Consider the following 23,253-nt stretch of genomic DNA (forward strand, 5'->3'; position numbering starts at 1 on the left):
AATACAAAATTTATATTGCAGCGCTTTGAGGTCAGTGTGCGTACTTCCGGCAAAATTAATTTTTGTTCTTTCCACTTACAAAACAAATTACACGCTAAATAATTCTTTCTTCAATACAAAATCTTCATTATGCAACAGGGCGATGTCATAGCAGTCACCGTGGTAGTAGTAAGAAAATGAGAAAAGGGACCTGTGGCGATTGTTTTATTGTGTTATTTCTGTAGTTACCTAACTTGCCTCTCTTTGTACAAAAACTTTCCATCTTCATACTGAAAATACTCTTAGTTTCGTTTTCTCTCTACTCAATGAAAGCACCCTCTCTCGCTCTTTTCTCGTTTCTCTCTCCCATTTCATCAGCAACTTGGTGAGCGCGGCGGTGGCGGCGGCTGCAAGTTTGGTTCGTGTTTGGCGGAGCGACGGCGGACTGGCGGCTCGTTTATCCGGTTGTTTTTGTATGCTTAGGAGCAACCTGCCGCAGAGTTCAATCGAGTTTGTTGATTCTGCGTGCCGAGACTGCTGCCGCGGCGTCGAGCACGCTAGCCCTGCAAGTTTAGCTCGCTACGTTTCGAGTATCCGTACATCACTGGCGTCAACGCGAAACAAGCGTGTAGCCGCTACCGTGACGAACATATACGTCAGCGAAGGTGAGCTGCAAATGGTTCTTATTCGGGACAGATAGAATCGTTAAGAACTACACTGTCCGCCGGGTAGAGACGACGAGATAAGCAGAGCCGACAAAGTGTACCCGTACTATCGGTTCCTTATCATCTGATCAACCGTGAACTTTTCCGGACTTCGGCGTGAGCGCCCTTTAAATCTTGTTTTTACCGGCGCAGAAGCCTGAAAAAAAAAAAGGGGGGGGGAGGAAAAAATGCCCAAGATCTCTTATTACTGCGTGATTTCGCCTCGGAGCGTGCGAGGCCGCTGAGCAACCGGGGAGGGGTAATTGTGATAGCTAGAGTCTCGCGTGCCGTCCATTACGATCGGCCTTCACGTGAGCGATGTAATCGCCCGTCTTCGGGTGAGAGGAAAGCGGAGTGCGTCTTCGCGTTTATTCTGTCCGCGTTGCGCCACGGCCAATCGTCGCAAGGTGTTGTGCAAGGCGGCCGCAGCGCGCTCACCGCAGCGTTGGACCGTCCCTTTTGAGTGACCGGGAGTCTGTCTGGACGTTTAGAATTCTTTGCCGGTGGTGCTGCCCGCATCGTCCCCGCTGACCGGCCGCGACCCGCAACACGAACCAGCAGGTATAGCCCGTCACGGTCGCGATGCGTTTCCGAATTTCGCGGCCGCTGTCAGGTGTCCACTCGAAGTAGAGTCATTGCTACATATCGCTGTTATTTATCTTGGTCTCTGCACTCACGCACGAGTAGGTATGGCTAATAATTGCTGGGCTCGGGGGTGCCTGCCGAGGTGAGAGCCGCCGGTTGACATGCGCGTCTTACGTAGTAATTAAATGCAGGGCAGGTTTTATTTCTCATACTTTTTGGATTAATGTATCAAACTGTATACCATAATGAAGCACATTATAATTGTTAGCTGTGCAAGAGCTTACTTGCAGCAGACATCCATCCTGTGTGCTATATATACTGATCATTCTCTAATCCTGCACCAACAAGTGTTATCCAACAAGAGTGGTTGATGAACTGCATGGTTATGTCTTGGCAGGCCAGCCTGAGCAAGTGGAACAAAGATGGCATTTAATGCCGAGCTATGTAACTTTGATGCCGAGCGCAGCAGTACCAATGGCAATGAGAGCCCCGAGCTTGAAGACGTGGACTCTCCGTGGGCAGCACCATCGGGGTGAGTAGCTTATGCTGTTTTCTCTTGGTTTTTCATGCCTGAGTGATGCGTACTCTGCTATATACGTTTTGCTAAGCATGTGACAGCGTGGCACTGCTCGGGAGGAAAAGAACAGGTGATAAGGTGTTGAGTAGAGGCTGTTGTAATCTGGGGAAATATGCTTCACTTCCCTGAGCATTTTACAGCTAGTACAATTCACTGAATATATTTTGTGGATTTTTCACTTATGGCTGGCTAGAGATGCCGACACCAACTTTTCTGTGACAAGGGACCCGTAATGCTATCGCATTAGAACATGGTGCATCATTATTCGCTTCCGAACTGTCAGGTGTGGTCTGCCTTGAGCTGCCTCGAAAATCTGCTCAGTACCGGCTGTACAGCTAGTGGCAGGATGCTGGCCGAGTGAATTATCTTCCCCTTTTGCCAAGCCTCAGATGTGGCATTGGTGTGTAGTTTCAGTGGCTGCGACCAGGCCCTTGTTTAAGGGTGATGTTTAGAGCAGCTTGCAAGGCCATCGCTTGGCAACAGAGTGATGATACACCTCCGCGCGTCTCTGCATTTATCATTCAGCGTCACAGCCTTGAGACAAAAAAAAAAAGCAAGACTTGCGCAAGCTCACTGATAAGTTCTTCCTGCCTCCAGCTTCCTTCACTCCCTCCCCATGGAAGGCTTAATCTTGTTTTTCTTTTTTAGGAAAAGATATCTCTAGCAGTAGGCCACTCTTTGAAGGACCACTCTTATATCTGTGCCGCTGTCCGTGTTTAGCGGCGCAAGCCCATCCTTGGCTGCCTGCCAAACAGTTGCATCTGCGCTAGCTGTGACAGGGGGACAATTGTGCAAGCAAGCACCAACAGCAATGGCTGCATAGTGATGGACATTTTTTCTGAGGTTGCAGATCTAACTGCTGATCTCAATTACCTTTGTTCTCAGAGGGAAGATCTTCAAATTTTGACCTAGCAAGACATCCAGGAGTACTAGGCACACAAGGTACTTTAAAGCGACACTGCGGACGAATTGAAGTTGGCCTAGATGAATAGATTACCATGTTCTAACAACAAAGATGCAAATTTAACTGACAACTGAGCCTTTATAGGCTAGAAAAGAAAAAAAAATTAAGTGCAGGCATCATTACTACTGGCTTATTTTGAAAGTAAACTGCGATGCGTCAGTAGAGTTTTTTGTGCGTGGTTTCCCAGGGGCTGGACCGCACCACCACTACTTCAAAGTGGTCTTCGCTGAGTTCTTTTCAGTGTAGATGTCAAACACAGTTTCTTCAGCAATGAATGAGTCTTTTGCTGTGGAACAAACATCGACGTAGAAAAGAGCGACAGAATGGATCTTTGCTCAGAACAAAAAATAGAGTTGCCCTCAATGTCCCTTTAATAAATGTGAATTTGCCACAACAGTATCTTGCAATGCCCAGAAGGTGATCTGAAAAGCAGAACCGATCAGCGTGATCATTATTAAAGCAGTCGCACCGCCTGTAATGAAGTTGGCATAAATTTTAGTTTATTCTTTTATATACTCATTTTTTGCCCCCGCAGTGGCATCTGCAACATGCAGGTGTTGGTGAGTTGCGACACCACGGGTTCCCAAGCATCCGCAGGGACATCCCCGCAAGGGGATAATGGTGAGCAGTGCATCACCACGGGCCCGAGCACCCACGCTTAGCACCCACGCTCAGCGCCCATGCTTAGCACCCACGCTTAGCACCTACGCGTGGTATCGCCGTGTCCGGGGAAAAGGGGATCCCGGTGGTTGAGCCGATGCCTAGCGTTTGGAACTTTAAGGCCCCTTGGCGGAAGTAACACGCCACTTAGGCCCCCGGTTCCTGTAGACGGCACCTCCGGCCTGACCGACCAGGGCAGTCGGCAGTCGCCTTTTCCTATCTCCTCCATTTTTCACTTTCCTATCTTCTTTCGCACAACCGTCCTGTTTCCTATTCACTTCTTGTTTGTTTGTTTTTTTCCCAGGCGGCGAGGGTTAACCTTTTGTGGCCAACTACCCTGAGTTGCATCATGTTTGGTTATAGTTTGGGTGTACAGCTGCCATAGGCAGGACTTGCTTGCAAGTTCCTATCTTGTCCCCTCATTGGGTTCCGTGTTGGTTAGCTGGCACCGTGGCCGAACATAAAATCATATTCTATGTTTCCACCTCCTACACATAATGATTGCACTCTGAAAAAAGTGCAGACCAATGGTATCACTGCCCACTGCTTCAGGAAAACAAAAGAATCATTTCAAAAATATCATGTCCTTCATATTGAGGAAATAGAAAAAACTGCAAGAACTATGTCCCCGTTCCTAGTCTCAAAATGTCTTAACTGATGCCTTCGATCCAGGCTACTAACTGTCAAAAATGCCCAGTGGTGACCTAGTACTAGAGCTAAAAGACATCGTTCAATACTCCAAACTTTCTAACCAAGTGTTCATTTGGGACCACATTGTGTCTATCACTGCATACCGATCCCTGAACACCAACCATGGGGCAATTTCTGAAACAGATTGCATCCACCTCAATGAGGAAGAGATGCTGGAGAATTTAAAGGAGCAAAATGCCATAAGTGCACACCGTATAAAGGTAAGGAACGACAACAAAGAAATCCAAACAAAACGTCTAGTCCTGGCATTCGACTCCAGCACACTACCCGAGTCCATAAAGCAGGCTGCTTTAAAATGTCCGTCATTACATCCCAAATCCATGAAGGTGTTTCACTTGTCAAAGGTATGATCATGGGTCACAGAGCTGCCGTGGCCACAAATCTTGCGCTAAATGCGCTTCAAAAGAGCATGCTTCCGATAACTGTGAAGGAGCAGTACTTCGCTGTGCAAACTGCGAAGGTGATCGCCCTGCATATTCAAGGTCATGTCCCTCATGGAAGAATGAGAAAGAGATCATCACAATGAAGGCAAAACAAAATATCACTTTCAGGAAAACAAGCCTACTCTTCCACGCGAAGAACCTTCTTTGCAAAAACAAACTTTGCTGATGCGGTACACCACACAGCACTCTGGCATCTGCCCAGGCCACCTTCACCGAGCCTATGGCAGGGCCATCCAATACGCCCCAGGCAGGGGCAGCGAAAGCTGCTCAGCCATCTGCAAAGCAGGGAGTGCCGGCCCTCAGGTCGATGCCTCGCAGGACTTCCCCCACGGGGGGACACCTGAAACTCGCACATCCACGGATTTGCGTTCCTCCAGCACCGCTAGTGAGGTGATGGATGTAACTCCCAGTTCGCCCGCTTTGAAGTGGAGGAACAGCTCTCTCAAATAGACTCTTGGGAGGTGTCACAATTGTCATTCAAAGTGGCATCCCTGCTCAAGAAATCAAACTTAACACAAAACTTGAGGCAGTTTCGGTTAGCGTTGTCAGCTACAAAACCATAACAATATGTTCTGTATATCTTCCCCCACACACCACATTAAAAATCCAAGATGTAGAAGGCCTGATCGATGAACTGCCAGAGTCATATCTGGTAGTTGGCTATTTTAATGCTCACTTCCTGTTTTAGGGAAGCGAACAATCTGACTCAAGGGGACAAATAATCGAAGATTTTATCCTCCCAAATAAAGTCTGTCTTTTAAATACGGGAAAAGCCACATATTGGTGCCCAAGCTCGACAGAAATGAGCTTTTTCGATTTGGCTTTCACATCACCATCTCTTTTTAACGATTTTAAATGGGGCATTTTAAATGACCCTCTGGGAAGTGACCACCTACCTACTGTCATCAGCCTCTCATCATCTACTTCAGTCATCCCCACAAGACCACGGCGCTGGAAAATTCACCTCGCCAACCGGTCAGTTTTTACAAGTGCCACTCTGTAAAAGGAATTTTCTGAAGACCTCAGCATGGATGAAATTACTGAAAAATTTACTGCATGTATAATATCGCTGCTACACTCGCTGTACCACAAATAACAGGACTCTTACAGAAGAAACACAAAGCATGGTGGACACAAGAATGCACAATGGCAAAGAAACAGCAAAGCAAAGCCTGGGGCACTCTCCATTGGTATCCCACTGCAGAGAACTTGCTTACCTTTAGAGGGCCAAGGCCAGAGCCAGAGCATGGTACGTTAAAAGAAATGCAGAGAAAAGCTCCTGACAGAAATATGTGTCCTAAATAAACAGTTCAGTACCGTCAAAAGAAAATGTAGGAAAAAGCTCATAAATTCACTGGTGACCCTACTTCTTCTACACTTCCGCTGTTGAAAATGCCTGGTACACAAAGATCATTAGAAGAACAGGCCAATATATTGGGCGAACATTTTGCTGAAGTCTCAAGGTCATCCAAGTAAACTAACACGAAGCAATAGCTTGAAAACAAAAACTTCCATCAGGAGCAGGCATGCATGAGGACTACAACCAGCCTATCACATTGCAGGAATTAAATAGGGTATTATCTTATAAGAGCACCAGGCCCAGACGATGTGCTTTACACTATGCTGCTTGGCCATCTCTCTGAGGCTGCTGTAGCGGCACTGTTGAAATTCTTTAATAAAATATGGATAACTGGGAAAATATCTGAGGAGTGGAAAAAAGCAGTTGTAGTACCGTTTCTAAAACCTGGAAAACCACCAAGTCCTAGCAGTTACAGACCGATAGCCCTCACCAGCTGCATTTCTAAATCTTTCGAAAGTGTAGTACAGATTAGAATGACGTTTCGTACTTGAATCCCAGCAACTTTTAGGCATACATCAATTTGAATTTAAGAAAGCATGTTCAACGTCTACTTACCTTGTCCACCTAGAAAACACCATCCGGGAGGCGTTCATCCACAAGCAGCACTTTATCGGGGTCTGCTTTGACCTGGAGAAGGCCTATGATACCACGTGGAAGTTTGGCATCCTCCATGATCTAGCAGAGCTAAGTATCCGCGGCAGGATGCTGAACTGCTTGAATGACTTCCTGGCTGACCACACCTTCAGAGTCCGCCTTGGAGCAACTCCCTCCATGACTTTCATCCAAGAGAATGGCGTGCTGCAGGGGTGTATTCTAAGCAAAACACTCTTCATAGTAAAAATGAATTCCTTAGCTAAAGTAATACCCAAATCCATAACATATTCGGTTTATGTAGATAACCTAGAGATAGCATGCACTTCCTCCAGCATATCTACCTGTGAGAGGCAAACCCCCGCAGGGGGGCGCCTGCAGCTTGCAGGCGTCGCGACGGTGAGTGTCGACACCGCGGGTTCCCGAGCATCCGCAGGGACATCCCCGCAAGGGGATGATGGTGAACTGTGCATCACCACGGACCCGAGCACCCGCGCCTCGCCGTGCGTGGCATCGCCGTGTCCGGGGAAAAGGGGATCCTGGTGGTTGAGCCGATGCCGAGCGTTTGGACCCTTAAGGCCCCTTGGCGGAGGCAACACACCACTTTGGCCCCAGCTTCCTGCAGACGGCACCTCCGGCCTGACCCGACCGGGGGGAATCGGCAGTCGCCTTTTCCTATCCTCCTCTTCATCTTTAACTTTCCTATCTCTGTCTCACAACTCTCCTATATCCTACTCGCTTCTTGGTTTTTCCTTTTTTCCTGGCGGCGAGGGTTAACCTTGTGTGACCAACTACCCTGAGTTGCGTCATATTTGGTTATAGTTGAGGTGTACAGCTGGCGTGGGCAGGACTTGCTATCAAGTTCCTGTCCCGTCCCCTTGTTGGACTCCGTGGTGGGTGGCTGGCACCATGACGGAAAAACAGTTTTTTTATGGCTCCCCAACTTTCAAAACCTGATCGCTCTCTCAAAAGAGGGCAGAACGAGGCAGACAACTTCTTTCAAAAAAGAAAAGTAACTTTCCCCAAATATCATGTGATCCACAGTGAACAAGATAAACAGGCAAGAATAATATCCCTCTTCCTTGTGTCAAAGTGCTTGACTGAAACCCTAGGCATTGGCTATAAGCTGTCAAAAATGGCCAGCGGCGACTTATTGCTCGAACTGTGTCACAATGTCCAACATTCTAAGCTCTCCAACCTAACGTCCATAGGGGAAATCCCGGTCTCTGTGACTCCTCATCGCTCACTAAACACTGTCCGAGGCGTAATATCGGAAAATGATTTTCTTCACATAACTGAAAAAGAAATGCTCAAAGGGCTCATCGACCAAGACGTCATAGATGTCCACCGAATCAAAATCCGGAAGGACAACAAGGAAATAGACACAAAACACATGATCCTGACGTTCAACACCAGCACCCTGCCCGACACAATCGACGTGGGATATTTGAAAATCAATGTACGACCATACATACCAAACCCTCGCAGGTGTTTCAACTGCCAAAGGTTCGGCCACGGCTCACAGAGCTGCCGCGGTCGTAAAACTTGCGCAAAATGTGCCTCGAACGATCACCAGTCTGATGTATGTGACGCAGCCCTGTGCTGTGCAAACTGTGAAGGAGAACATGCTGCATACTCCAGGGCGTGTCCGTCCTGGAAGAAAGAAAAAGAGATAATCACCATAAAGACAAAAGAAAACATTTCTTTTAAAGAAGCGAGAAGGCGTTTTGCGCTTACAAACACATTCTCCTTCACAGCAAAACAAAACTTCGCTGATGTGGTGCGCAGGGGCGTAGCACCACACAGCACTCCGGCACCTGCCAAGGCCGCTCCCACCGAGCCTATGGCAGGGCCATCCACGCCCCAGGCAGGGTCAGCGAAAGCTGCCCTGTCACTGCCAAAGCAGGGACCGCCGGTCCATGGGTCGGCATCCCGCAGGACGTCCCCTCGTCGGGAGAGTCCTGAAACTAACACAACCGCGGCTGCGCGGTCCTCCAGCACCTCTGTTGAGGTGATGGATACAACACCCACTCCGCCTCCATTACAGCGGCGGAACAGCTCTCTTGAGCGAAAAAAAGACAGGCCCCTCATAACGGGCCCACCACATAAGTAAATCCCCTTTCATTTTCTCTGAAAAACACTAGCATGGCTTTTTTAATTCAATGGAATTGCAGAGGACTTATGCGGAATTATAGTGACATAACACATATTTTAGGGTTAATGTTACCCATAGTTTTATGTCTTCAGGAGACCAATCTTGGTCCACAACATGTGCATATCCTGAAACATTATCAAACTTTTAGACGCGATCGACGAGCAGGCAAATCGACTCTCAGGAGGCGTCGCAATTGTCGTCCAAAGCGGCGTCCCTGCTCGAGAAATCAAGCTCAATACAAAACCTGAGGCGGTTGCAGTCAGCATCGTCAGCTATGAAACACTAACAATCTGTTCCGTATACATTCCTCCACATTTTACATTAACAGTCCATGATCGAGAAGAATTGATAGATGAACTTTCAGAGCCATATCTGGTAGTTGGGGATTTTAACGCTCACTCCCCTTTTTGGGGAAGCGAGCGCTGCGACTCTAGGGGGCAAACAATCGAAGATTTTATCCTCTCAAATAACATCTGTCTTTTAAATACAGGAAAAGCAACTTATTGTTGCCCAAGCTCGGCAAAAATGAGCTTTCTCGATTTAGCTTTCGCATCACCATCGCTTTTTACCGATTTTAAATGGGATGTTTTAAATGACCCTCTGGGAAGTGATCACCTACCTATTATCATCAGCCTCTCGTCTTCCACTCCAGTCATCCCCACAAGACCACGGCGCTGGAAATTTCACCTCGCCGACTGGTCACTTTTTACAGAAAGTGCCACTCTAGATAAAGAATTTTCTGAAGACCTCAGCATAGATGAAATTAATGACAGGTTTACTACATGCATAATATCTGCTGCAACACTCGCTATACCACAAACAACAGGACTCGTACAGAAGAAACACAAAGTATGGTGGACAGAAGAATGTACATCTACAAAAAAACAGCAAAATAAAGCATGGGGCACCCTGCGTCGGTACCCCACTGCAGAGAACTTACTCAATTTTAAGAGGGCCAAGGCGAGAGCGCGGTACGTGCGCAGGAATGCTGAGAAAACCTCCTGGCAGAAATATGTGTCCTCTATAAATAGTTCAATACCATCAAAGAAAATGTGGGACAAAGTTCGTAAATTCACTGGTGACCATACTTCCTTCACACTTCCGCTTTTGACAACACCCGGTACACAAACATCGTTGGAAAAACAGGCCAATTTATTGGGCGAGCACTTTGCTGAAGTCTCAAGGTCATCCCACTACACAAACACATTCCAGAAACACAAAGCTATAGCTGAAAAACAAAAACTTCCATTCAGAACAGGCATGCATGAGGACTACAACCAGCCCATTACGCTCCAGGAATTAAATAGGGTATTATCTTCCGGTAAAAAGACAGCACCAGGCCCAGACAATGTGCATTACAATATGCTTGCCCATCTCTCTGATACTGCCGTACAGGCACTGTTAAAATTCTTCAATAAAATATGGATGACTGGCAGAATACCTGAGGAGTGGAAGAAAGCAGTAATAGTACCTTTTCTGAAACCCGGAAAACCACCAAGTCCTGACAATTACAGACCAATAGCCCTCACCAGCTGCATTGCTAAATCTTTTGAAAGTGTAATAAATATTAGACTCACCTTTATACTCGAATCTCGGCAACTATTAGATGTACATCAATGTGGATTCAGAAAAGCATGCTCAACCACCGATCACCTTGTCCGCCTAGAGAACACCATACGGGAGGCGTTCATCCACAAGCAGCAGTGTATCGGGGTCTTCTTTGACATGGAGAAGGCATACGATACCACGTGGAAGTTCGGCATCCTCCGCGACCTAGCAGAGCTAGGTATCCGAGGCAGGATGCTGAACTGCTTGAACGACTTCCTGGCTAACCGCACATTTAGGGTCCGCCTAGGAACAACTCTCTCCATGACTTTCACCGAAGAGAATAGCGTACCCCAAGGTTGGATTCTAAGCACGACACTCTTCGTAGTAAAAATGAATTCGTTAGCCAAAGTAATACCCAAGTCCATAATGTATTCGGTTTATGTAGATGACCTACAGATAGCATGCACTTCCTCCAGCATATCGTCCTGCGAGAGACAAATACAAATCACACTAAATAAACTGGCTGCTTGGGCAGAGATAAATGGGTTCAAGTTTTCTCCTCAAAAAACAGTAGCTGTTCTGTTCTCATTGCGACGAGGCCTACAATTCAATCCCAACCTATACTTGAATCAAGCCACACTACCAATTAAACCAGAATATAAATTTTTAGGACTCACTTTTGACAAGAAACTCACATTTCTACCACACATTAACAACCTTAAAAAGAAAGCATCCGAAGCCCTCAATGTATTAAAGGTGCTCTCGCGAAAACGGTGGGGGTCCGATAGAACATGCCTATTACACATCTATCGCTCTCTGGTACGCTCCAAGCTGGACTATGGGTGCATAGTATACGGTTCAGCAAGAGCATCCTACTTGAAACGACTGGACCCTGTTCATAATCTTGGTCTGCGACTATCAACTGGCGCATATAGAACATCCCCGGTAAACAGTCTTTACATTGAAGCTAATGAGCCTGCACTAGAGGATAGAAGAGTCACACTGACATGCGCATACGTCCTAAAAACCCGTTCTCTTCCTAAACATCTCTGCCATCCCATTGTTACCAAGTGCCCATCCAAAAGATTATTCAACAATAAACCACAATCCATCCGGCCACTAATAATGCGCTTTGAAGATAAATGTGAAGAGTTAGGAGTACTGGATGCCCTGCCGAATATTGAACAAAAATATGAAAATTTACCACCATGGTACAGCCTGCCTTCAGTGTGCGACTTCACACTGACACACTTACATAAAAAGGAAATGCCACATCAGCTCATACAAGAATTCTTTGAACTGCAAGAAAAATATGACACCTTCACTGAATTTTACACTGATGGGTCAAAAACAAAGTCATGTTGGAAGTGCAGTAATTCAAGGAAAAAAATGAAAAAATGATACGACTGCCACAGTATGCATCGGTTTTTACTGCCGAGAGTTATGCAGTCTTTGTAGCCGTAGACCAAATAGTAAAAGAAAACATTAAAGATAGTGTCATTTACACCGATTCACTGAGTATGCGCAAAGCGCTGCACTGTAGAAACGCTGCTGAACCCATTATAGGAAACATCATACATAACATAATTAAAATAAAAAAACAAAAACATAACATTATATTCTGCTGGGTGCCCAGCCATGTTGGAATTGTCGGTAATGAGAGAGCAGATGCATGCGCAGCACAAGCTCGAATTTGTCAAATAAAACGATAACATACCACACAGGGATTTTTTGAAATTAGTGCACAGTAAACTCAGAATTAAGTGGCAGGCTGCATGGGAAGAACAGGCAAACAACAAACTGCATTCTATAAAACCCGTTTTAGGAGAATGGAAATCATGTAGACATCAAGAACGTTTCACTGAAGTTATTTTATGTCGGCTACGCATTGGGCACACACACCTTACACACAACTTCTTACTGACAAAACAAGACAAACCTCTCTGCGAAATGTGCGGCGGTGTACTCACTGTAAACCACATTTTAATTTCATGTACAAAACTGGAACAACTGAGGAAAAAATATTTTACAACACTCTACAATGAATACATCCCATTGCATCCCAAGTTGCTTTTAGGTGATCAAGCACTGGTTGATCTTTCAAGTATTTTTAAGTTTCTTAATGAAGCCAATGTTTTAAACAAACTCTAGTTATAAAAAGTGTAACATTTAACAAAAACCTAACCTTGTGTTTGGCGCATCATAGCCATAGTTGCTTTTGCGCCATTAAAATCAATATAACTAACTAACTAACTGTGAGAGGCAAACACAAATCACACTAAATAACTGGCTGCTCAAGCCGAGAGAAATGGATTAAAGTTTTCTCCTTAAAAAACAGTAGCTGTTCTGTTCTCATTGTGGAGAGGCCTACAGGAAGATCCCAGTCTATACCTGTACCAAACTGCACTACCAATTAAACGAGAACACAAATTCTTAGGCATCACTTTGACAAGACACTCACATTTCTGCCACATATAAACTACCTTAAAAAGAAAGCCTCTCAAGCCCTTGATGTCTTAAAACTGCTCTCACAAAAACGGTGGGGGTCTGTAGATGCATGCCTTTTACAAATCTATTGCTCTCTGGTGCATTCAAAGCTGGACTACGGGCGCATAGTACATGGTTCAGCAAGAGCATCCTACCTGTTCATAATCTTGGTCTGCGCCTATCATTTGAAGCATACAAAACGTTGCCGGTAGCCAGCCTTTATGTTGAATCTAATGAGTTTGCTCTAGAGGATCGAAGAATCGCACTCATATGCACGTGTCTTAAAAATCCATTCTCTTGCGAAACGTCTCTGCCATCCCATTGTCACCAAGCACCCATCCAAAAGATTATTCAACAACAAACCACATTTTATCAGGCCACTAATACCGCGCTTTGAAGATAAATGCGAAGACTTAGAAGTACTAGGTGCCCTACTGAATATATTGCACAAGCATATGAATATTGGCCACCATGGTACAGCCTCCCTTCAGTATGTGACTACACACTGACACATTTACACAAAAAGGAAATGCCACATAAGAACTTACTACAAGAATTCTTTGCACTACAAGAAAATAATGACACCTGTACTGAATTTTACACTGATGGCTCAAAAAACAGGAAGTCATGTTAGAAGGGCAGTAATTCAAGGAAAAAATTATAGGACTCCCATAGTGCGCATCGCTTTTTACTGCCGAGTGTTATGCCATCTTCGTAGCTGTAGAACAAATAGTAAGAGAGAACATCAAAAATACCATCATTTGCACCAACTCCTTGAGTATACTCAAAATACTGCAGTGTTGAAATGTTGCTGAACTCATAATAGGAAATATACCATAGTTAAGACCTCAAAATAAAAACATAACATTAAATTATGCTGGGCCCCCGCCATGTTGGAATTGTGGGTAATGAGAAAGCAGCTGCATGCACTGCACAAGCTGCCAAATAAAACAAGTGAACATACCGCACAGAGATTGTTTGAAGTTGATGTACAGTCGGGGACAAAAGTCTCTGGACCACGTGTTCCTCAAACGAAGCCGTTAGCTCTGGTATTAGCCGCCTGCCAATAGCAGAGCTATCGGCTTCGTTTGACGAACACGTGGTCCAGAGACTTTTGTCCCCGACTGTACATTCAACTCAGAAATAAGTGCAGGCTGCATGGGAAGAGCAGGTAAACAACAAACTGCATTCTGTAAAGCCCATTTTAGGAGAATGGCAATCATGTAGACATAAAGAACATTTTACCAAAGTTATTTTATGTTGGCTATGCATTGGACACGCATACCTTACACACAACTTCCTACTGACAAAACAAGAGAAACCTCTCTCTGGAATGTGTGGTGCTGAACGTGCAGTAAACCACATTTTAATTTCATGTATACAACTAGAAGAACTAAGAAAAATATTTCACAGCATTTTACAATGAATTCATCCTGTTACACCCCATGTTACTTTTAGGTGATTGAGCACTGGTTGATATTTCATTTATTTTAAGTTTCTCAAAAAAAAAAAACAGTGTTTTAAACAAACTCTAGAGGACAAAAAGCTTCACATTTAACAAAAACTCTTAACCTTGATTTGGCGCATCATAGCCTCAGTTGCTTTTGCGTCATTAAAGTCAATATATTTATAGTCAGATACTGCTCAAGTCGGCAGTGGGGCTGTAAGAGTTCAACATATCTAAAATGAAATACTGCTCAAGTCTGCAATTAAGCTGCGCCTACATGCATGACCGCTAACAGGATTCCTTCATGACAAAACATAGTCCATTGATCAGTAACTTTCAATAAGCTCAATAATTTTGATACCTCTGGCTTGATTAATACAGTCAAGCAATAAAAACTGATTTCGTTCACTGTTGTGGTTGTTCAGCAGAGTAACACAAGACGCTGCAGACCATGGCCTACTGTAACGAACTGCTGTTTTTTTTTCTTTTAAGCTTTTTTCTACTATAGGTTGCTGTTTATTGCTAATAGTAATATCTTTAATGTGTAGTCATGAAAACAGTTTACAGTATGTGGGATCACGGAAAAAAATTTTGTGTGCGGCCAGGCAAAAGTAAGTCTATGAAAAGCATACTGGCATAAGGGGACATGCGTGCTCCATATGCTGGAACAAGTATATACTAACTGAATGGGTAGTGAGGCAACGCAGGAATGAATTCTTTTCCGTGAATCTGCATTCCACAGACTTTTGTTCATGACTGCATACTCTAGTGATATTTGCTGAGAAGTTGAAATAATATTTACAAACGTGTTTGAAGATGATGTCAATACAACTTAGGAGCTCTGCTCTCTAGCTATTACAGTGCCCTTTATAAAAAAATATCTGTACTGAATCAAATGAAGCACTGTGTGAAAAGTCTGTACTGAATCAAATGAACCATACTGTGTGAAAATAGTCTGTACTGAATCAAGAGAACCGCACTGTGTGCTTGCGTTGCTAGCACGCATACTTTTTTTGCAGATAAGATGGAAGTGAGTACATTTTTGTATTTTACCTGAACGAGCTTGTGCTGTTGCAGACATACTGGTGTTTCTTTGACAGTAGTTCCTTTGGAAACGGCTGGCCAGGTAATACCACTGACGAATGGCTACAAATGCTCAAAAAGAAAGATGACTGCAGTGGTGACCTAGTTCTTTGAGCATCCAGCTTGCATGCCGGGTGTTGCAGAGTTCGATCCCTAGTTCCGCCGAGTACCCACAAGCTTTCTCATGGCGTGGTGCTCGGCTTCTTTGGGGTGAAATGCTTGGGAAATGGATTTTCGACCCCATCTAGAGTAGATGAAAGAATATTGTGCCATGGTGCTCTTTGGCCACAGATGTCCTTGTGCCATAGAAATTCGCCAATATTAGCATCAAAAAGAAAGGTGGAAAAGAATGCCTTGCCTTCAGGCTTAAATTTAGCATCCTTTTGTTCGTAGCAAAAAAGAAAGAAATCTAGACACACTTTTTCGTGGGTAAGAATTTTGTTTCATTTCAAATTATTCTTCAGACCATACTTTTTTATCACTTTGATTGTCATGCTATATGTGACACATCATGGCTGTGCACGATGATGCAGTGGTGATATAGGCGGGGGTAGCACCACCCCTCCCCCTTTCTTCCGAGTAAAATTTTGTGGAGAAAAACCATGAAACACCCGGGTTTTTGTTTTTTTTTCAATGAAGGAAGGCCAAGAAATGCATTTTGCAAATGCCCTGTACACTCCTGCTGTTATTCATAAATCCATTTCTGCATTGACAAAGAAAAGAAGAAAGGAAACCAGCCTGATGTGATCTTCTATGATGTGACGTGTGCGCTGAGTGATGTTAATTGTTGCTGGCATTTCCCGTTGAGCTGTGCAGATCGTATCAGGCTCAGATGAAACAAATGGAGCTCTCCATGCATGTCTGGCTACTCGAAGTTGGATATTTAGCATGTGCGTGGGTTTTTTTTTTCTTTTTTTAGCACATTAACATACAAAGGTGCCCGGTTTCTCTGTTGTGGCTCCTGTAGTACAAGCATATAGCGTACGAACAGCTTCCTTGAGAGATAAGACTGTCTGAGCCTCTGGGAGGCTAAAAAGTGAAAAGAAAAACTTGAAGGAAAGTTTTGAAGGTCACTGCTTTTCCTTCATGAGTTTTCTTTCCTGCTGACTAGCTCCGAGGCAGAAAAAGGAACAAGCAAAAAAAAATGTACTTATGGGAAAAAAGTAGCTGTTTCAGAGCCAGAAGGCAATTTGAGCGCAGTGGCCATCGCCCACATCATTATTCTTGTCATCTGCTTAGTTGTGTGCAGTTGTGTTGTGAATAGAATGTGGATTAATCTTTTAACCTGGCCTTCTTCAGTATGTGTCTGGAGTTTGTCATTGCTTTAGCTGTCGTCGCACTTTTCAACAGAGATATCTCCTGCCCTCTTGTCTTATGCCCTTTGTTTTCTTTGACTCTCAGAGGAATTGGCTTTTCCTTTTGCCCCCGCAGGGGGGCATCTGCAGCTTGCAGGCGTTGGTGAGTTGTGACACCACGGGTTCCCGAGCATCCGCAGGGACATCCCCGCAAGGGGATGATGGTGAACAGTGCGTCACCACGGACTCGAGCACCCACGCCTAGCCGTGCGTGGTTTCCCAGGGGTTTTTGTGCGTGGTTTCCCAGGGGCTGGGCCGCACCACCACTACTTCAAAGCGGTCATCGCTGAGTTCTTTTCAGTGTAGATGTCAAACACAGTTTCTTTAGCAATGAATGAGTCTTTTGCTGTGGAACAAACATCGACGTAGAAAAGAGCGACAGAATGGATCTTTGCTCAGAACAAAAAATAGAGTTGCCCTCAATGTCCCATTAATAAATGTGAAGGTGCCACAACTGTATCTTGCAATGCCCAGAAGGTGATCTGAAAAGCAGAACCGATCAGCGTGATCATTATTAAAGCAGTCGCACCGCCTGTAATGAAGTTGGCATAAATTTTAGTTTATTCTTTTATATACTCATTTTTTGCCGCCGCAGTAACATCTGCAAAATGCAGACGTTGGTCAGTTGCAACACCACAGGTTCCTGAGCATCCGCAGGGACATCCCCGCAAGGGGATAATGGTGAGCAGTGCATCACCACGGGCCCGAGCACCCACGCTTAGCACCCACGCTTAGCACCCACGCTTAGCACCCACGCTTAGCACCCACGCTTAGCACCCACGCTTAGCACCCACGCATGGTATCGCCGTGTCAGGGGAAAAGGGGATCCTGGTGGTTGAGCCGATGCCGGGTTTTTGGACCTTTAAGGCCCCTCGGTGGAGGCAACACACCACTTTGGCCCCCGCTTCCTGTACACGGCACCTCTGGCCTGAACCGACCAGGGGGGAATCGGTCAGTCGCCTTTTCCTATCCTCCTCCCCATCTTTTGCTTTCCTATCTTCTTTCTCACAACTATCCTGTCTCCTACTCACTTCTTGGTTTTTCCTTTTCTCCTGGTGGCGAGGGTTAACCTTGTGTGACCAACTCAAGCAGGACTTGCTTGCAAATTCCTGTCCCATCCCCTTGTTGGTCTCCGTGGTGGGTGGCTGGCACCATGACCGAATAACTACATTTTTTTATGGCCCCCTCCTTTCAAAACCAGATCGCTCTCTCAAGAGAGGGAGGAACGAAGCAGCAGATTTTTTTGCCAAAAAGAAACCAACATTCACCAAGTTTCACATAATTCGCAGTCAAAACGATGAAAAACAAGCAAGAATAATATCTCCATTCCTTGTGTCTAAATATTTAACCGATACAAAAATGGCCAGCGGCGACTTTCTCCTTGAACTGCATGAGTGCATCCAGTGCTCGAAACTTTCAAACATTGCTTCTATAGGGGACATCCCGGTCTCCATAACAGCACGTCGATCACTGAACACTGTCCGAGGCGTAATATCAAACTGATTTTGTACACATCACTGAAAAAGAAATGCTCGAAGGGCTCAGCAACCAAGACGTCATAGATGTGCACCGAATCAAGATCCGGAAGGACAATAAGGAAATAGACACAAAGCACTTGATCCTTACTTTCAACACCAGCACATTAAGCCGCCGTGGTGGCTGAGTGGTTATGGCGCTCGGCTGCTGGCCCGAAAGACGTGGGTTCGATCCCGGCCACGGCGGTCGAATTTCGATGGAGGCGAAATTCTAGAGGCCCATGTGCTGTGCGATGTCAGTGCACGTTAAAGAACCTCAGGTGGTCGAAATTTCCAGAGCCCTTCACTACGGCGTCCCTCATAGCCTGAGTCGCTTTGGGACGTTAAACCCCCATAAAACCAAACCAAAACCAAACCAGCACATTGCCCAACACAATCGACATGGGATATTTGAAAGTTAATGTAAGACCATATATACCTAACCCCCCCAAATGTTTCAATTGTCAAAGGTTCGGCCACGGCTCACAGAGTTGCTGCGGTCGCAAAACTTGCGCAAATTGTGCCTCGAAGGATCACCATTCTGATGAATGTGACGCAGCCCCGCGCTGCGCAAACTGTGAAGGAGACCATGCTGCATATTCCAGGGCGTGTCCGTCCTGGAAGAAAGAAAAAGAGATAATCACCATAAAGATGAAGGAAAACATTTCATTTAAAGAAGCGAGAAGGCATTTTGCGCTTACGAACACATTCTCTTTCACAGCAAAACAAAACATTGTTGATGAGGTGTGCAGGGGCGTAGCACCACACAGCACTCTGGCACCTGCCGAGGCCATTCCCACCGAGCCTATGGCAGGGCCATCCACGTCCCAGGCAGGGACAGCGAAAGCTGCCCTGCCATTGGCAAAACAGAGAGCGCTGGTCCATGGGTCGGCATCCCGTAGGACTTCCCCCCATCAGGGGAGGCCTGAAACTAACACAACCGCGGCTGCGCGGTCCTCCAGCACCTCTGGCGAGGTGATGGATGTAACCCCCAGTCCACCCACTCTGCAGCGATGGAACAGCTCTCTTGAGTGAAAAAAAGACAGGCCCCTCATAACGGGCCCACCACCTAAATAAATCCCCTTTCATTCCCTCTCAAAATCATAAACATGGCTTTTTTAAATCACTCGAATTGTAGAGGACTTATGCGGAATTACAGTGACATAACACATATTTTAGGGTCAATGCTACCCATAGTTTTATGTCTTCAGGAGACCAATCTTGGTCCACAACATGTGCATATCCTGAAACAACATAAAACTTCCAGACGCGATCGAGAGCAGGCAAATCGACTCGGGAGGCGTCGCGATTGTCGTTCAAAGTGGCGTCCCTGCTCAAGAATTCAACCTCAAAACAAAACTTGAGGTGGTTGCAGTCAGCATCGTCAGCTTCAAAACACTAACAATCTGTTCCGTATACATTCCTCTACATTTTACAGTAACAGTTCATGATCTACAAGAAGTGATAGATGAACTTCCAGAGCCATATCTGGTAGTTTGGGATTTTAACGCTCACTCCCCTTTTTGAGGAAGCGAGCACTGTGACTCTAGGGGGCAAACAGTTGAAAATTTTTATTCTCACAAATAGTATATGCCTTTTAAACATGGAACAGGCCACATACTGCTCACCAACCTCGGGCAATATGAGCTGTTTAGATTTGTATTTTAGTTCACCTTCTGTTTTTAACGATTTTAAATGGGGTACGTTATCGACAACCCATATGGCAGCAATCACCTTCCTGTATTAATAAGTTTGACATCTGCACCAGAAATCATCCCAACTAAACCGCGACGTTGGAAGCTGCATTTAGCAGACTGCGAAATTTTTAGACCACAAGCCAATTTAGAAGATATAGTTTTAGAAAACGTCAGCATCGATGAGATAAACGAAATGTTCATGAATTGTATAATTACTGCCGCACAATTAGCTATTCCTCAGTCTTCAGGAGTGGTGCGGCAAAAACACAGTGTGGTGGACAAAAGAATGCAAGGAAGCAAAAAAAAAACAACAAAATAAAGCTTGGGGTAAATTTCGCAGATACCAACACAAGAAAACCTCGTACATTTTAAAAAGGCAAGAGCCAGAGCTCGGTACGTCTGCCACAGTGCCGAGAAAGCTTCTTGGCAGAGTTTCGTTTCATCTTTAAACAGTCAAATCACTTCAAAAACAATGTGGGAGCAGGTTCGAAAATTAAATGGCACCTTCGCACCGTTCACAGTTCTTCTTCTAACAACACCTGGCACACAAACAAGCATAAGGGAACAGGCAGACATGTTGGGGGAACACTTCGCTGCAATCTCCAGTTCTTCTCACATGACGCAGTCATTTCTTAAACACAAAAATATAGCCGAAAAACAAATGCTTCCAATAAATGGAGGGGGAGAGGAACGATACAACAATTTAATTACTCTCCAAGAAATAGAGTACTGTCTGCCGAAAAAAAAAAACTGCACCAGGACCTGAACAGATACACTACGAAATGCTTGCCCACCTTTTTCAGCCTGCCATAGGGGCACTCTTGAGCTTTTTTAACAAAATATTCATAGAAGGAAAATTGCCTAAAGCGTGGAAAACAGCAGTGATAGTGCCTTTCCTGAAACCTGGAAAACCACCAACTTTCCCTTGTAGCTAGCTAGAAGCCGATAGCGCTCGCAAGCTGTCTCGCGAAATCTTTTGAAAGTGTCCTTAATATAAGATTAACATTTGTCCTTGAAACCCACGAACTTCTTGATGCCCATCAATGCGGTTATAAAAAGGGATGCTCAACGACAGACCATTTAGTTCGCCACGAAAACAGAATAAGAGAAGCTTTTATACACAAACAGCACTGTAGGATGTTAAACTGCCTCACTGACTTCCTTTCCGACTGCTCATTTCAAGTACGCCTGGGATCAATCCTGTCCAGGAGCTTTGTTCAAGAGAACGGGGTTCCTCAGGGATGTATTTTAAGCACGACATTGTTTATTATAAAAATGAATTCCATAAGTAAAATAATCCCAAAGTCTATCCTGTATTCAGTGTACGTTGATGATGTTCAGATAACCTGCACATCCTCAAACATTGCAACATGCAAGAGACAAATACAGTTGACAATGAATAAACTAGTGACATGGGCAGATCAGAACGGTTTCCACACAGAAAACAGTAGCCATCCTTTTCTCGCTGAAACGTGGCATACAAGTCCTCCACCCATTCATACACCTGAAAGGAACAAAGTTACCCGTCAAAAATGAGCACAAATTTCCAGGGATAACCTTTGATAAAAAACTCGCTTTCCTGCCCCATATAAACGCACTAAAAAAGAAAGCCTCCGGATCTCTAAATATACTCAAGGTACTGTCACGCAAACGTTGGGGTGCTGACAGGACATGTCTTTTGCAAATTTATTGCGCCATGGTACGCTCTACCTTAGATTACGGATGTATAGTATATGGGTCAGTGAGAGCATCGTATCTTAAACAACTGGATCCAGTGCATAATTTAGGTTTACGTCTTTCTATTGGTGCATTCCGGACATCACCTATAAACAGCCTATATGTAGAAACTGATGAACCATCACTTACAAACAGAAGAACCATGCTCATCTGCTCGTACATTCTAAATATCCGTTCCCTATCTATGTTACCATATAGCTACGAAGTGCCCATCTTGAGCTCTCTTTAACAACAAACCTCAAGTTACCAGGCCATTGCTCTTATGATTTGAAGAGATGTGCCAGAACCTTGGTGTCCTAAACACATTACCTGGTATTGTGCAAAGATGAGACACACTACCTCCATGGCACTATTTCCTTGCAATCTGCGATTTTACTCTTACACGCTTCCGGAAGAAACAAACTCCACAACAACATATCATACAAGAATTTCTTGCACTCGAGGAAAGGTACAGCACTTTCAGAGCTTTCTATACAGATGGTTCAAAAACAGATGCCTATGTAGGAAGCGCAGTGGTACAAGGGAATTGGATTGAAATAGTCAGGCTTCCACAGTGTGCCTCCATTTTCACTGCCGAATGTTACGCGATCTCTGGAGCCGTACAAAAAGTAGTGAACGAGAACCTCGCAACAGTATTATATACACAGACTCTCTAAGCGTGCTTACAGCCCTTCACTCTAGAAATGCAGTCACTCCTATACTTGGTGCTATCATACGCAACATAGTAATAGCCACAGCTAAAGGGCAAAACTTAAAACTCTGCTGGTTACCAAGCCATACCAGAATTAAAGGCAACGAAGGAGCAGACTTCTGCGTTGCTCAAGCTCGTTATCAGCATGTAAAGAAAGTAAATATACCGTTCAAAGACTGCATTAACTTAATTCATCGTAAAATAAGACAGAAATGGCAGTCCGCATGGAACAACGAAGTAAATAACAAATCACACAATGTAAAACCAGCTATAGGTGAATGGAAGTGCTGCGCACCCACCAGGAGCGTTTTAAGGAAGTGATCATGCGCCGTCCTCGTATAGGACACATGCACCTCACACACAATTTCCTACTGACAAAACAAAACCAACTTGTCTGAAAAATGCGGACATGAAGTTACAGTTAACCACATTTTAATTTCTCGTGCGAAGCTGGAAAAACCAAAGAAAAAGTACTTTACTCAGTTTTTTATGAATACATTCCTTTTCCTCCCACACTGCTTTTAGGAGATGATGCAATAGTTGATATATCACGTGTTTTCAGCTTTCTTAACGAAACGGGATTTCTCAAGAGGCTTGAGGGCCTCTACACCAGGGATGATTTCTACATTTATATAATATTCAACAATAGACTTTTCCTATACCTTGTTCTTGGCGCATGGTGGCCTCAGCTGCCTATGTGCCATAAAACCCAACACAACAAACAAACAAACAAACAAACAAGCTTTTCCTTTTGCAACCCATGTTGTGCAGGAGACGTGTTTCTTTGTGACGGTGATGCATTTTCGTTATTACTGCGATTCATTAAGGCAGGTGATTAACTTCCTGCACACGTGCACCGTCTTGTACTCTTGTCTTATGCATGCTTCTTCTGTCATACGCTGCACTTGTATTTGACTCCAACATTTTTCTGGCCTCCCATTCAGTATTTGCACCATATAAGTGGC

General features: G+C 44.8%; 1 protein-coding gene across 2 annotated transcripts in view; it reads left to right on the plus strand.

Moving 5' to 3' along the window:
• The first annotated feature begins 340 nt into the window (after window positions 1–340).
• LOC144122040 (3 beta-hydroxysteroid dehydrogenase type 7-like) overlaps window positions 341–23,253 on the plus strand; it is a 43,517-nt gene continuing 20,604 nt past the window's right edge. The window contains exons 1-2 of one of the 2 annotated variants that reach the window (XM_077655555.1): window positions 341–644; window positions 1,666–1,800. In XM_077655555.1, coding sequence (XP_077511681.1) covers window positions 1,691–1,800 — 110 coding nt within the window. In that variant the 5' untranslated portion in view covers window positions 341–644; window positions 1,666–1,690. Of the gene's footprint in view, window positions 645–976; window positions 1,245–1,665; window positions 1,801–23,253 lie in introns of those variants that run through there. The other variant, XM_077655556.1, reaches the window with a different exon arrangement.

The sequence above is a fragment of the Amblyomma americanum genome, chromosome 2, assembly GCF_052857255.1.
Source record: "Amblyomma americanum isolate KBUSLIRL-KWMA chromosome 2, ASM5285725v1, whole genome shotgun sequence".
NCBI lineage: Eukaryota > Metazoa > Arthropoda > Arachnida > Ixodida > Ixodidae > Amblyomma > Amblyomma americanum.